Below are 15,549 nucleotides of genomic sequence, written 5' to 3'. Positions count from 1 at the left end.
TGATCATGTAAAATAGAGTAAGTAAACAATTAAAGAAAACAATGTAAGCAAGTAGCTGCACTTTGCAAACTTTTGTTCACATGTCTGAAAAGGAGTGGGCTGAAGCTAAACTCATATAGTTCCACCCCTTCTCCATAACTCTTGACTCTTAAGTAGCAAATTATAGGCCTAAATCATAACACAGCAATACATGCATCACTTTCATTTGTGTTAAACATATGATGTGTGCTACTTGTATTGTTTATTGTATTGTTTATTGGTCGGCACTTGGAAGTCGGCCCGACCAAACATCACTAAGCTTTATGGCTGGCCTCAGGAGCAACTCTGCATCACGCTCACCAAATTTCATGAGAATCTGATCAACTCTCATGTCACTTGATGTTTCTCTGTTTATAGCGCCCCCTACCGGTTAATTTGTGGTAAATTTGGCCCAGAGCCTCTGGTTGACGTCTGAAACAAGTGACTTGAGTTTGACGTTGATAGCTTTTACTTTGACAAAAATATGCACCGGTATGTGTTTTTTAGGTAGCAGAAAAAAAATGTTTATTTATAACTACTGCATATTTTTGAGTAGTAAAATTCTTTTGTTAACTTTTCATCAGGCAAGTCTGGAGATTTCATGTGCAAAATTTCATGCAGATGGAGCATCAACACTAGGAGGAGTTAGAAAAGTAGGTTTTTGATGTGTAGTGACTTACAAAGAGAAATATGCAGGGGGAGTGGGCGTGGCCTATGTCAGAAAATGCGATTCTATTTAGGGAACACATGGATATAAATTTTATGAAGATGTGATTTAAAATGTGGAAGTTATAGGCCAAAATGCGTTTGCATCCGTTATAGCGCCACCTAGTGGAGTAGACACACAATTTTTTGTATGTCCTGTCTGTCTGCTATTCTATATATACCCTGTGAATTTCACAGCCCTCAGCATAATACTTGATCTGAAATAAATGTTTGTTTATCTTGTAATAAGCCACGGCCACTTTAACCAGTCGTGATAAACTTCAAGTTATGGCCTCAGGAGTGACCCAGCATCATACTCACCAAATGTCGTACAAATCGGTGCTGCCATTTGAGAGATATAAATTTCCCATATTTGCAGCGCCCCCTAGTGGCCAACATTAGTCAAATTTGGCTCATACCCTCAGAGTCACATGCCAAGCAAGGATCTCTGATTTAGTGTTGTTAGCATGTATTTTGACTGAGATATGCAACAGTTCGCGTTTTTATAGGTAGCTAGCAAAATGTATTTGTTAATAATTTGTGCATATTTGTACCGAACAAAATTCTTTTGATAACTTTAGATCAGGTCCAGCTGACGACTGTCTGTGCCAAGTTTCACGCTGATCGGACAAAATCCCAAGGAGGAGTTTAAAAAAGCAGGTTTTCCAGTTTTCATGATTTTGTGAAAAAAAATTATAGGCGGAAATGGGCGTGGCCCAGCCCAGGTGATTCAGCACTATTCAGGGAATCTGGGGATATGAGGCTGTTGAATGTGTGACATACAGTGTGGGAGTTATAGCCCAAAACGCGTTGACCTTGGTTATAGTGCCCCCTGCTGACGGACCTATGTCATTTTTTGCGTCTGAGGTACATGCAGGGGTCTGGACCAACCCTCCAAATGGCACCACCCTCCCTTGCACGGTTTAGCCTGCAGCATCACTTTTACCAATGGAAAAATAAAAACAGAGAAAAACTATAATAATAATAAAAAAACCCGAACAAAAACAATAGGGTTCCCAGCACCGCTTGTCCTGGGAACCGCGTATGCTTGCATTCGTGGTTCCCAGGCCCCGCGGGCTTGGCCCCCTAATAAAGTTATTTATTCAAAATCAATTGAATTTGCTACAGACTGTTATTTCTATGCCGCATAACTGCGGTAACACCCCCAGGCCTGGTGTAGCTTGTACAACTGACAAGTGGAGCTTTCCAAACGCGTATTACGCACGCGGTGAAATGAGCGCGCATGGTGCATTTCACATGCACAGTGTAGCTCCATGTGCGCACTTGACGTTGTGCCTCGCCTGTCCTGACAGTGCTGGGTGATGTGTGTTTGTGAGCGTGTGTGTGAGCGCACGCCACAGCGCGACACACACACGCACGCGCGCACACACACACACACACACACACACACACAGTCAGAGTACAGGACAGGAGAGGCAGGTAGGCTACGCCAAGTGCGCGCAGTCCTGGTGGTGGCATGTGTGTGTTGTGGGCTGGTCTGGGCCCACAATGCCAGGTCCGCTTTTTTGTCCCAGTCCTGCCCTGCTGCGTTATGAAACAGACAGTAACCTGGCGATAATAAGGCTGCTGTCTTAGATGATGCCTTGAGAAAGGTAGCTTACATCTTACAATGTAACGAGCATCATAAGGGCAATTTCAGGTGTTGGTGAAGGAACATTAACTGTATTAAGACGCACACATTTTGGTAATGCACAATCATGCAACAGGTTGTAAGTTTAAACATGTTATGTTTCAAGTCATAATTCTGCACTGGGCTACCACACATTGGTTCAATTTCAAAGTGTTGTGTGTTTCTAACCATAAATAGACTGGATGTAACAAATCAAAAGCACAGCAAATACATAATAAATATGTTTAATCTTACCTTTGATCAGTTTATTCATATCCTCGCAGAGGAAGGGCAGCATAGGTTTCAGTGAAAAGAGGGTCAGCACATCGGTTCTTCACCTCCTCGAATGACTTCACCTTTGGATTGGGAAGCTCGCCTCTTCCTACCATCCCAACGTAGTTTTTGACATGCAGGCAGAGCCGCAATCCTCTCTCTGAAACGCTGACATTCTCCACCCACCGGTGCTTGCAAAATTTAAGCATGGTTGTGTTACATCCAGTTGCTTTCACAAAATCTTCGTGTCGGGCTGGGCTATAATGAAACAGCCAGTATAGACTTGAGAGTCCGTGTTCAACTTCCCATCCGGTGGATTTGCATCCATCCCTGAATGCGTTGTGCAGTATGTGCAAACCGCACGAGCTGATGTTGATAAGCGTCTTTCCCGCATCAGTCTCCACTTGCTTCTGGAGTATTTCGAACACTTTCCAGTTGACGTTTGGCCCGTCGATAGAGATTTGGACCAGATTCTGAGTTCCGATCTCCGAAAGCAAGTTGTTCAGTGTCTCAACAATGTCTGCAGCTGTTGCATGACCCAGAAACTCCGAGCCGATGTACGTCGTTTTCACCTCGGGCCCGTCCCACACTCTCACATGCATGTTGATGGACTTGGGGCTCATCCTACTCTCCAATATGCTATGTGTGAGCTCAGTCCTGCGTGTTCTTTATTGAAGCAATAGGAGAAGATATTCGGTCTCAGTTAATGTAGTTTATTAAGCAGTAAAGGAATAAAATTACAGAGCTCTGGGTCTCAACTTCACGTCCCTGACGAACAACAAAGGTGTGTCAGTTCACGAAATCTGACCTCCTGTCCTTTCCCTGACCCAGTATATTTGAGCGTAACAGAGTGTCATTGTGCACGCAAGGCGTTGTCCTCTTCTCATTGGCAGTTCCACTTCCTCCTTCACCACACCACGCCCCTGCCTCGTGTTAATCTGACTCCTTCCCGCTGACAGTGGGGGCGTGGTTCCTGTTTTGAAAGACAAGAGAACAACACAACTCCCTACACGTGCTGTACCTTACTATCTGTTCATCACTTTCTATTCTTTTTACCATATATGAAACTAATTATCTAAGCATTGCGGTATGTGCTCCTCAGACTTCATGTCTCTTCCTCTCCTGTACTTCTCCACTTCTGCAAAGCAAACACATTCAGATCAGCTGAAATCATCTCAGTATTCTCATTGTTCACACATCTAAAATTTATATAGTGAAACACAACTGATAGTAAAACATATAAAATCCTTCTATTCCCAACAGTCCCCCTTTTGGCCTCATAGGACTGAGGCCACTTTTTTTAGTCCCAATGTTTCCAGGTCCCCCTTTTTATGTCTTGTGATTACTGCACTTTTTGTTTCTTTTGAAACAAAAAGTTATAACTCCCCCTTTTGGTCTCATACACATGAGACCACTCACATCTTGTCTGCTCCTGAGTCTGAGTCCGAATCTGAATCAGTAGGCGGCCCTCCTAACAGGGTGGCCGTCTCCATTTGAGTCATCTGATATGGTGGGGGCTGTGGATGTTTTCTCTCCACAGCTGTCACTATGATTCTTTCACAGAGTGACCGGATACATGGGATACAACAACAACCACATAATGCTAACACCGCGAGCATTCCCACCAGAGACAAGAATACCGATACCACTAAATCTTTCCACTTACCGAACCACTTCTCGAAGATACCACCCAGGGGTTTATCAATGCCTGAGTGTTCATGCATTTCCTCAGAGAGCGTGTGCAGCCCTTCTAGCGCCTTAGTTACTGACCCGTCTGGAGCTGTGTTGTTTGGGATGAAGGTGCAGCAGAGGCCCTGGAACATAGAGCAGACACCCCCTTTCTCCGCCAAAAGCATGTCTAACGCAATTCGGTTCTGTACTGTCATCAGGGAGGTGGCTGCCAGTTGTTCAGAGAGTCCTCCAACTGCGTCCCTAGTGCTGTTGGCCAGTCTAAGAACACTGTAATGCACATAATTAATTCTGTCCACATTTTTGTTAGGGGTGATGGGAAACAGTGCAGCTAATATGGGTATGTTTTCAAAACCAGCAGCCACTTGGTCAGCCAATTTGTACTGGTCTGGGACCCCGCGAGGAACACCTATGGCGTCCATATACATGGTTGTTCCCTGGCTCATATCAAATGCATTTCTTTTCTGTCTACCTGAGTTGGTCTGGGCATCCCTCATCCCTAACAGGACCAGGGGTACAGCCAGTCGGACCAGTGCACATGTACCAACCCAGGACGATGGCAGGGACAAGTGGAGGGTCTTATCTCCACAGTACCAGAACAGGTCCCCTCTAGCCTGAACCATGCTGCTGGCGTTCTGCCACATACTCACATTCAGTGTTCTCTGGCACCAGTCAGCTTGCATCTGTCCCATATCAGTTACCACCCCGGTGGAGAGGTTCCTATGGAAACAAGTGTAGTTGGCGATTCTGGGACTAAACGTTGGTGGGATGGTGTGATTCTTTATGGGTGGAAACAGAGAACTCAGAGTGGTACAATTAGCAGGATCAGGATACATGGTCATATTTATCATACAGTTAAAACCAATAGGGTCTGTGTCGGGATACAAAGGGGCTGGAGTGGTGAACAGTGTAGGTCTAGCGGATGAGCATACAATGCAATTTGACATGTTCATGGATTCTGCTGTCACTGCCACCCAGTCTAACCATAAGTTTCTGTCTCCATAGCCTGTGGCCAATCTGACTACGTCACTGCGGGTCAATTTAGAGTAGTCAATGTTTATCACGCCTGTGTTCTGTTGGGGTTCAGGTGCCTTGGTTACATTACTCGGAGATACGGTGGTTTTAGTAGGGGTAGGATTCAATAAGGTTAGTTTAATTAGTCCCATGGTATCGGTGCCACTGTGGTCTACTCCCAACACCAAATACATTGTGTTGTTGGTGGGATCTCCGCATTTGGTGCGGTGCCTGATTGAGTTTGACCATGGGTTTGTTGTGAGATTATACACGCTTAGCAATACCGGATTCTGCTTATGGGAGCCTGGGAGAGGCTGAAGCTGCTGCCTCTGTATCTTTATCTTTTTCCCAATGTCCTGTCCTCCTACCCTATATGGTGGTGGGTCCCAAAGCCCAGAATACGTCATCACATCTCTCCATCTTCCACACCACGGATTGTGTGTGGGCCCTCCCCATGAGAATCCACATATGTACACGTCATACCCCCTCCAATTTGGATCCTTTCCTTTACAGTTTATTACGGAGCACAAGTCAAACTGGAACCCTGTACTTTGCCCTATGATGTATGTCAATTCTACTCCACCATACTTAGCTATGCAGGAGTCTGACGTTCCACTCCCTGGTGTGTTTCTCCTGGTTCGGTTTCGTGGTGGTTCTACGGCTTTGTCTCTGAGGGAAGACTCATAATACAACAGAGGTAAAACAATAACACAGGTTAACACAACAACTCCCAACACACACCACTTATGGTGGCGTGGTTCTAATCCTAATAATTCTAATAACAATTTCATTTTTTTTTTTTTTTTTTTTTGCAAAAATGTAAATATACACGTGTAAAATATAAGAGTAAATATGGAGTGTAAATGTTCTGCAAGCGAGTCTTTCTTGTATCCTGGCTTTATATTACTCAAACGTACTCTGGGCAAAGTGTTGCTTCAAAGGAGCTTCAAACCTTCACATTGATCACAGGATATCTCTTCCGCACTTATGCTAAGCTAAATGAATAAATGTCTATGTGAGTAAGCTGTGTGTTTGTTTGTTTGGTTTTTTTTTAATTTTTAGTGTCTCTTATGTCCTCCAGTGTTCGGGCAGGTGTCTCTGCCACTGCACACTGACTCCAGTGATACCATGTGTCACCTTTTCCCTGTAGTTTGACGGCGTGGGACGTCCGTTCCACGACTTTGTAGGGACCAGTCCACCTTGGCTCTGACCACTTTCGTTTGATCACCTTGAGCAGGACCCACTCTGATGTTGGGGGGTCTTTCCCTTCTGCTCCCTCCCGAGCTGTGGTCACCTGTTTGGAGAAAGCTGACACCAATGCTGTTAGTTGGTCATAATATGGTTTGTATTGCATAGGGCTTTCTATTTCTTCTGCAGTTTGGATCCCAGCTCCCGGTCCCGGGAACTGGTGTCCTGTTTTTAGTTCATATGGCGTGAACCCTGTCAATGCGTTCACTGAGCTCCTGATTGACATTAGAGCTAGGGGTAGAGCATCTACCCAGCTCATTTTAGTTTGAGCACAGATTTTGCCTATTTTTCCCTTAATAGACTGGTTCATCCTTTCCACCTTGCCCTGTGACTGAGGATGATAGACTGTGCCAAATGCATGTTTTAGCCCCAATGCCTTCTCTACCTGCTGTAGGTCTTTGTTTTTAAAGTGAGTTCCGTTATCAGATCTGATTCATTTGGGGAACCCGTGCCTGGGGATATATTGATTTATCAGAAATTTGATTACTGTCTTTGCATCCTCTGATTTGGCAGGTATGGCTTCTGGCCAGCCGGTGTATGCATCCACCGCCACCAGAAGGTACCTGTGCCCTCCCACTCTTTCTATCATATCTGTGTAGTCAATAATGACCTCTTGACCTGGGAGTTTAGGGAGAGGAAGTTTCCCTTGGTGTGGTTTCACTGTGGGTCTGACATTATATTCTGTACATATTTTACTTTCTCTGATGTGATTCTCAATCATGGCTGGCAGAAAAGGGTACCACCAATGCGTGAGACCTTGCACCATTTGCACCTTTCCACAATGAGTCACCCCGTGAGCCTCCTGGAGGACTGATCTCATCAGCCCTGGGGGTAACACTGGTCTTCCGTCCGGAGACCTCCACACACCCTCTGTTCTTACTGCTCCTCTCTCTTTCCAGATTGTAAGCTCCTGTGGAGAAGCTTTCTGCTGCTCTGCTATTAACATATTTACATCACAAGGTGGCAGGAGGTCATGTACTGTTTATCTGTTTGTAGCATGATATACTGTGGACTATATCCTGCCTTTCTCTTGGCTGCCATGTCTGCAGCCCCATTTCCCCTAGCGATAGCTGTCCCTGCTTTATCATGGCCCTTACACTTAATGACTGCTACCTGTGCTGGCTTCATCAGAGCCTCCTGTAGCCTCTTCATATCTTTTCGTGTTTAATGGGGGTTTTGCTGCTGTTAAAAAACCAGATCTGATCCACTGTGTCATTTCCACATGGATTGCTCCTACAACATATGCAGAGTCTGTGTAGATGTTCACTCTCTTCCCTTCTGACCATTCTAGAGCTGCAATCATTGCCTGGAGCTCAGCCAACTGCGAGGACTCTTTCCCTGTCACCCTTTCTGTGAGGACTTCCTCAAACCCTGTTTCTGTCTGTCTCACCACTGCATATGCTGCTTTCAGTCCCTCAGTTGGATGCCTGAAACAGCATCCGTCTGTGAACAGTGTTTCCTCTGCGTTAGTCAGGGACTTCGCCTGCAAATTTTCTCTCACCCTGGTGTCTTTCTGCACCTTTTCCTCACATCTATGTGGCTCACCCTCTCCCATGTTATCTGCCATGTTTACACCTTCATGTGTGAATGTTATGTGTGGTGCATTTAAGATCTTTTCCAGCCTCGTCTGTCTGAGTGATGTCATAGTAAATGCCGCTGCGTTTACATATGCCACTATGCTGTGCGTTGTTAGTACAGTCAGTGTGTGTCCCATCACTATGTGTGCTATTTTCTGCAAAATTTTTGCCACTCCTGCTGCATGTCGAGTGCACGGTGGATGTCTATCCTCGGTTGGATCTAAGGATATGCTTACATACATCAGCACCTGTCTGCCTCCCCCTTTTTTCTGAAAAAGCACACCAGAGATGGTGTGTGTCTTTTCAGAAACATCAAGAAAAAACGGTAGCTTGTAGTCGGGGATGGCTAGATCTGTAGCAGTAGAGAGTGCCTGTTTGAGGGAGATAAATGAGGTTTCAGCGTCAGTGGTCCATACCAGGGGAGCAGTAAGATTGCGCATGCCCTGTGCGTTAACCATGGCACGCAAAGGATGGGTTAGTTCGCCATAAGAGGCCACATAGTGCTTGCTGTACCCTGTGAGACCCAAAAATGACAACATGTCTTTCACGGTGTGTGGTTTTGGGTGATGCAGAATCGATTCTCTGTGTGACGGGGACACAGCCGTGCCCTTAGCCGACACTATGCGACCCAGGAACGAGACCTGCTGCCTACAGCATTGTAGCTTGGTTTTAGAGACTTTGAACCCTGTGTGGTGTAGGCGTAGTAAGACAGAGCGTGTGGCCTCCAGGCAGGTGGAGGGATCGGGTGCGGCCAAGAGGATATCATCAACGTACTGGATTACCACAACCCCTTCTGGTAGTGACAATTCGGCCAGCTGCTGTTTGAGAACCTGATTGAAAAGGCCAGGTGACAGGATGAGACCCTGTGGAATGCGGGTGTAACGTAGCTGTCTACCACGATGAGTGAATGAGAAAATGTCGCGAAGGGGTGGTGCGAGAGGTAGGCAGAAAAAGGCGTTCGCAAGGTCTATACAGGAAAACCACTTATGTTCTGGTGACAGGCTAGACATGGCAGTGTATGGGTTTGGCACTGGTACTGTGGGCGTGGAGATTACTGCATTAATGCGTCTGAGATCATGCGCCATGCGATATTTGCCTGTATTCTGTTTCTCTACAGGAAGAATGGGTGTGTTCCAGCTGGAGTTTGAGGCCTCCAACACTTCAGCCTGTAACAGACCCTCTATAGTATCTGCAATACCAGCCTCAGCCGCTGGCTTGTGGCGATATTGATTCTGCCAAATCGGTGTCCAATCATTTAACTCAAATGTAATGGGGGTGACCTGTGCACAGTAGCCCACATCGGTGGGCCCAGAAGACCAGAGAGAGTCAGGAAGTGTGTGTAACATGCATTCTGCGTCTGGATGGTCATTCTTTTCCCTGCCATGAAACCTCTCTATCTGTCGGTGTTCCAGGATCGCCTTGTCTGTAGCTCCCTGCCTGATGCGATATGCTTTCTCAGAGGGTGAGAAATCCACCTGAGGAATTTGAGTGCGGATCCAATCAGTGAGTTGCATTAATCTCTTACACATAGGGCCCAAGTCTTTGGCCTGATGTTTTGCATGGATTGCCAGAGATATGTGAGGGGAGGCTTCTTCCTCCACCTCATACCACTGTTGCTGTTCTGAAGCGAGGTCAACAGCTGCAGCCACTCCCTCATTACCCACCAGTATACAAGACGATTGTATATCCCACCTGTGACCTTCAATTTCGTTATAAAATGCCTGCTGATACATCTCATCCCCTTTTCTATCATAATAAAGTGTTACATGGAAGGGATCAGGAGGAGGTGTGTAGGGGTTTAGTGACTGAACCCAAGGGCGCCACGACTGATAGAGAGCGCAAATCCCAGGAGTTGCTGTGGTGTTTGGCTCGAGGAGGCCCCAGTAGATATCTGCCCACTGTCCTTCAGCTGTGGGGGATGTGTCTGCAGATAACAACATTTGTGAAGATGAATGCACAGTTGACAATGAGCAGTTCACAGTGTATCCATTTGGGAACGTCACTATCAGTCCGTCCGGGCTGCACAGGATGGAGGCTCCACACTTTAATAACACATCTCTGCCCAAAAGGTTAACAGGACATGCCATTGAGGAAACAAATGTGTGTGGAAATGTCTGATCTGCTTGGAGTATGGTAGTGGTGAGTGGTTTTGTGAGCGGCAGATTTTCTGATTGACCCGAGAACCCAGTTAATTCAACCGCTGATGATGACATGTGAGTAGCAGACACAGGAGGTTTAATGTGGAATACCGTGCCCCGTGTCTAACATGAAAGGCAGTTCTTGATTCAGTACTTTCAGTCGCAGGTAGGTCTGCCAGCCCTCCCGCGTAGGGGTTCTTGGGCCCGTCAATATCCTTGGGAATCTTCCCAGGTCATCAGAGGATATTGACCCTGCGGAGCGACAGTGGCATTGGGTGCTTGATGCACATAATCTTGATAACCTCCTGTGCGGTCCCTGATATCCGCCTCTGGGGGTCTATTTCCCACACCCTGGGAGGTCTGAACTGCCCGCCTCGCATCCGGTGCATCCTGTCCTCCAACCACTCGGGGTCAGCGTTACATGAGTGGGTCTGGTGTGGACAGCGTTCCCGCCAATGCGATGGGTCTCCACAAAGGAAGCACCCCCCATCGCCCTGACCCCCTCTTGGGCCGCCACGATTCCCCCCCCTGCCTCTGAATCTTCCTGTACCACCTCGGGAGCCGCTCCAATGGGGAGGGCGAGGGTCTACTCCTTCAGGGGTTGGAAAAAGATCTGGGGTAACTGTGGGTGATGGCTGAGGCTGCTGAATCATTTGATTGTTTGATTTTTTGTCTTTTTTCACATCGTTCGTTTTACGACGTGCATCCTCCAATTGAAGTTTGAGCAGCTGAACCTGTGCTGAGTCTGTGTTTTCCTTCTCTTCCGCCTGTTTAGCTCTGTGTTTTTTCATGTGGTGTGTGAGGTGTTTCTCCCACTGTTCAGTGGAACAGCCAGGAAGGTCAGGATTGTTCTCTAATGATTCTTTTACCTTCGTAGGCAGTCCCTCTAATACGGCCTTTCTGAACAGGGTGGTTTGTAGGTCACAAGACCCTGGGTGTACTCCAGCCACATCTACCCATGTGTTCTTACATCTGCTAAGGAATGTTGCGACGTTTTCGTCAGGTTTGATGTGAAACGTGAGCGTGTGCATGGCGCCAGACGGAATGGGAAACTGTTGTCGCATGGCCCGACCAATAGCAGTGGCATGTTGGGCGAATGGCTCTTTATCCGCTAAATTAACTGTTTTTGCCAACGTCTCAAGTGCAGTTAAATCCCAGCTGGAGAGCTGTTGTCCCAATAGCGCTCTCCAGTCCCCTAATGCTAATTTGTGACCCATGGTCTGTTTACAGAAACGCTCCATCCAGGGGCCTCCTCCTCTAATGGCGGGGCATCTTATCCAGGATGCAGTGCATATCTGTAAAAGAGAAGGGTTGGTATACCTCTCCTCCTCCTGGGGTCTTTTCCAGGAGTGGGCGAATGTTTTTGGCTTGTTCTTATTTTGTCGGAGATTATAAGGAGAACGTGGACGACCTGAACGTGAGCTCGCAGCACTGTGTGGCATTTTGATTGACTTCATTATTCCTGTTAGTCTTACAGCCCTCGTATCATGGTCGCCCTCAGAGTCTGACCCTGACCATCCTTGACTTTCCTCATCCTCCATTTCCTCTATCTCAGAACACTCCTCTGGTTCTTCTGTCCTTTCCTTATTTCTCCTTTCTCTGTTGCTTCTATCTGACCTCTCTCTTTGTGCCCTCAACTGAAACACTGCCTCTGCTAGTGGCCTCGGCTCCTCCTCCGTTGCTTCCACATTAGAGGTGCTGGAGGAAAAAGGGCCCTGTTTCATGATTCTCTTGCTGTCTCTGCTCTCTATGCTGCGCACATCATCCTGCATGTCCCTACTCCTGTCTACGAATCTCAGAGTCTCCTGATGCACATTCTGCGCGCCCGCCACAATACTCATCACGTCCTGTTTCAATGCCTCCACCTGTACTATTCCCTGTCTTATTTCCTTCATCACTTCCTCTTTGGCCTTCACATACTCTTCTTCCCCTATCACATCTGTATTAAGCACACCGTCTTTAATCATCAACACTGGCATTTGCATATTCTTCCCTGAATATGGTGGGGGAATTGGAGCTGTGGGTGTTTGGGGTAGCTCAGGATACAATCTATTAGAGGTGGGCTCTGGTAGGGGTGAGGCTGGATCCTTTGCAGGAGCAGACAGAGGTTGCTTATCTTTGTTTTGTTTTTTGTGACTTTTGTCTGTGTTTTTCCAGTAGGCCATGGCTGTAACTGCCATCTGATGGAGCAGAGCTCGTTTGCGCTCCTTCATTTCTTTCTGATTTTTCCATGTTCTCTTTATAAATTTAGGTTCATTCTCCTTTTTGGCGTGTTCTTCCAAATCATTTCGTGCTTTTACTTCTGCAGTCTGCAATTTCTTTGTAACATTTACTGCCTCCTCATCCCCAGGAAGCTCATTTTGGGCCTGTAATGCCTTCCATAAATCATCAAACTCCTTTCCTACAGCCTGTCTCTGCTTATCTATTACTCCTGACAATAACTGTTTCCTAATCTCCCCGTACTGTGTTTTTACTAGGATGGGAGGACACCCACCCTGCTCACGACAGTCCCTGTCAAATTCACCGTCCATGATGTCTCTCTGTCCCTCCTCTGTTCTTACTTATTTCACTCAGAGGGTACTACTCGTCACGATGTTACAAAACTTCACACAATTACAACAATACACACAATACTCAGCGCCACGTGACCGCTCTGCAGCGCAGTCCGCACGGACTTATTTTCCCCTTTCTACCGTTGTGATTTCGCTGCTTAAGTTCCACCAAATGCAGGCCGACACACCCAAGCTTCTACACCACTCTCCTAGGAGGGTGCAGGGTGCCTATGGCTCGGCGGCAAATGGCTTCTATCTTAAGGCGAAATTACACAACTTCCTCTTTTTCTTCCCCACAGAACGCGACCACCACTCAGGCACGAAAAGAGTTGGAATTCGAGTCACCTCTAATAGACTCTACACAACTCTTCCGCCAGAAAAATAGCTGGTTGTCGGTAAGCCACCCACAAAACAATATCCCCTTACAGACTTATTTATTTACACTCCCAATATAAGGGTGGTTCTGCGGACCATTGAATAGATGTCTCAACATGAGCGATAGTATTCAGTGTTAGGGATCACATGGAAAACGCTCCCCTGCCCGCAGAACTCTGTAACCTCTTTTTTGTATTGTAATAATCTACACAAAGGTCTTTCAACCTCAGACAACCCATGTCTTCAGACTATATTCTCAGCTGTCCAAGGGGCAACCTTATGGGTTCCCCCCCGAGCTTATCGACCTCAGGACACTCGTCTTTTTCTTTTTTAGAGACTAGATGGAAAACCTAGTCTCAGGGCTTTTCACCCGACTATGTTTCATATTTAGGAGTCAAATTTATGATTTGCTCCAGGGCCTTACACCCGACTATGTTTCATATTTAGGAGTCAAATTTATGATTTGCTCCCGGGCCTTTCACCCTGTCCTGTCGAGGTGTTGACTATGTTTCGTATTTAGGAGTCAAATTTATGATTTGCTCCAGGGCCTTTCACCCTGCCCCGGGGCATTTCACTTTTGTTTTAATTTTATTCCTTTACATTTAGACTAGGAGACTTTAGTACAATGACAACACAAGTTTTAGTGTTTCCAATTGCAGAACTTCGATAAAACAGGCGTCTGCTTACCTTCTTTTTAGGCCGCGGCAAGTGTTGTCACGATACTGCTGTCCTCCGCTGTTGAATGTCTTTTATCCCGTCACTCCTCCGGCTTCAGATCACGTCGGGGTCACCAATTGATGGACTTGGGGCTCATCCTACTCTCCAATATGCTATGTGTGAGCTCAGTCCTGCGTGTTCTTTATTGAAGCAATAGGAGAAGATATTCGGTCTCAGTTAATGTAGTTTATTAAGCAGTAAAGGAATAAAATTACAGAGCTCTGGGTCTCAACTTCACGTCCCTGACGAACAACAAAGGTGTGTCAGTTCACGAAATCTGACCTCCTGTCCTTTCCCTGACCCAGTATATTTGAGCGTAACAGAGTGTCATTGTGCACGCAAGGCGTTGTCCTCTTCTCATTGGCAGTTCCACTTCCTCCTTCACCACACCACGCCCCTGCCTCGTGTTAATCTGACTCCTTCCCGCTGACAGTGGGGGCGTGGTTCCTGTTTTGAAAGACAAGAGAACAACACAACCCCCTACACGTGCTGTACCTTACTATCTGTTCATCACTTTCTATTCTTTTTACCATATATGAAACTAATTATCTAAGCATTGCGGTATGTGCTCCTCAGACTTCATGTCTCTTCCTCTCCTGTACTTCTCCACTTCTGCAAAGCAAACACATTCAGATCAGCTGAAATCATCTCAGTATTCTCATTGTTCACACATCTAAAATTTATATAGTGAAACACAACTGATAGTAAAACATATAAAATCCTTCTATTCCCAACAATGTCTACCTGTTTAGACTGCAAGTAGTGATTCAGGCTTTCGTCAAATAACATGACATATCTTTGCTTTGACACTCGACGTAAAGTGAGTCCTTTAAAGTAGGGCGCCAGTCCAAATGTACACAGATATGCGCATTTGCATTCACCACAAGCAAATTTCGTTGCTATTTGGCTATCTGGAAACATAGCCTGGAAAAGCTGGCTTATGTCTTCACATGACTTGTATGAAAAGTGAGCATTAGCTACCTTAAGCGCCCATAAAACTTCTGACGTTAGCACTTCATTTCTGGTGACAACATTTGAGAGAGTCCCTTGTTTCAATGAGGAGGTGGCAATACTGCTGCTGCAAACAGCCGGTGTCACAGTCTGTGGTCGGAAAAAGCTCGTGATGGCGCTAGCTTCGCGGGCAGTCACAGCAGCGTGGTGCTTTGCTCCTTTAGCATGGCTAGTCAGTGCTGCCTCCCCCATATTAGAGATATCAAACGTCTTATTGCATACGACACATTTAACCTTGCCTTTGTCCTCCGTCTTCTCCAGCCATGATTTATACTTCTCTGAGTGCAGCCAAACGTTGTTGAATGAGCACCTTCCTGGCATTTTTGTGAGCTAAACTGTTAGCATGTTGTCACTCGATCCGATCTGCACCTTGCTAAGTTACGCTGTGCACGTCACGCGTGACCTGACGAAAACAGAGGCTGGTCAGATCAATGCGTGAGACTTTTCGATACGAAATATTTATTGATCAATTTTAAAAATCAACTTTATAGACTGTTATTACTAAATGTTATCATTAAGTGAGAAAAAATCCATGACTTTTCCAAAACTTTTGGGGTGAACTTATGTTTCCAAAACTTTTCCAGGCCTGGAAAATGACATTT

At 46.2% G+C, this 15,549-nt stretch overlaps 1 protein-coding gene across 2 annotated transcripts; it reads right to left on the bottom strand.

The window, feature by feature from the left end:
• Positions 1-3,251: 3,251 nt before the first annotated feature.
• Positions 3,252-14,923, bottom strand: LOC125905803 (syncytin-B-like). Of its 2 annotated transcripts, none has more exons than XM_049604023.1 (2): positions 13,907-14,923; positions 3,252-6,637 (listed from the first exon to the last, which is right to left on the bottom strand). In XM_049604023.1, the coding sequence occupies exon 2, from the start codon at positions 6,118-6,120 to the stop codon at positions 4,042-4,044; it is 2,079 nt and encodes a 692-aa protein (XP_049459980.1). In that variant the 5' UTR covers positions 6,121-6,637; positions 13,907-14,923; the 3' UTR covers positions 3,252-4,041. The 2 variants fall into 2 exon arrangements, with proteins under 2 accessions (XP_049459980.1, XP_049459981.1); XM_049604024.1 differs by lacking the exon at positions 13,907-14,923 and having other exon boundaries at positions 3,253-5,035; positions 5,918-7,550.
• Between the last annotated feature and the right edge of the window lie 626 nt (positions 14,924-15,549).

This window comes from Epinephelus fuscoguttatus, linkage group LG18, assembly GCF_011397635.1.
Source record: "Epinephelus fuscoguttatus linkage group LG18, E.fuscoguttatus.final_Chr_v1".
Taxonomy (NCBI): Eukaryota; Metazoa; Chordata; class Actinopteri; order Perciformes; family Serranidae; genus Epinephelus; species Epinephelus fuscoguttatus.
Note: the sequence above shows the minus strand (reverse complement) of the source record. Positions and strands in the feature narration are given on the sequence as shown.

What these genes read in the sequence shown, in the direction of transcription:
- LOC125905803 (XM_049604023.1), bottom strand. Translation starts at nt 6,120, where the DNA reads ATGAAATTGTTATTAGAATTATTAGGATTAGAACCACGCCACCATAAG.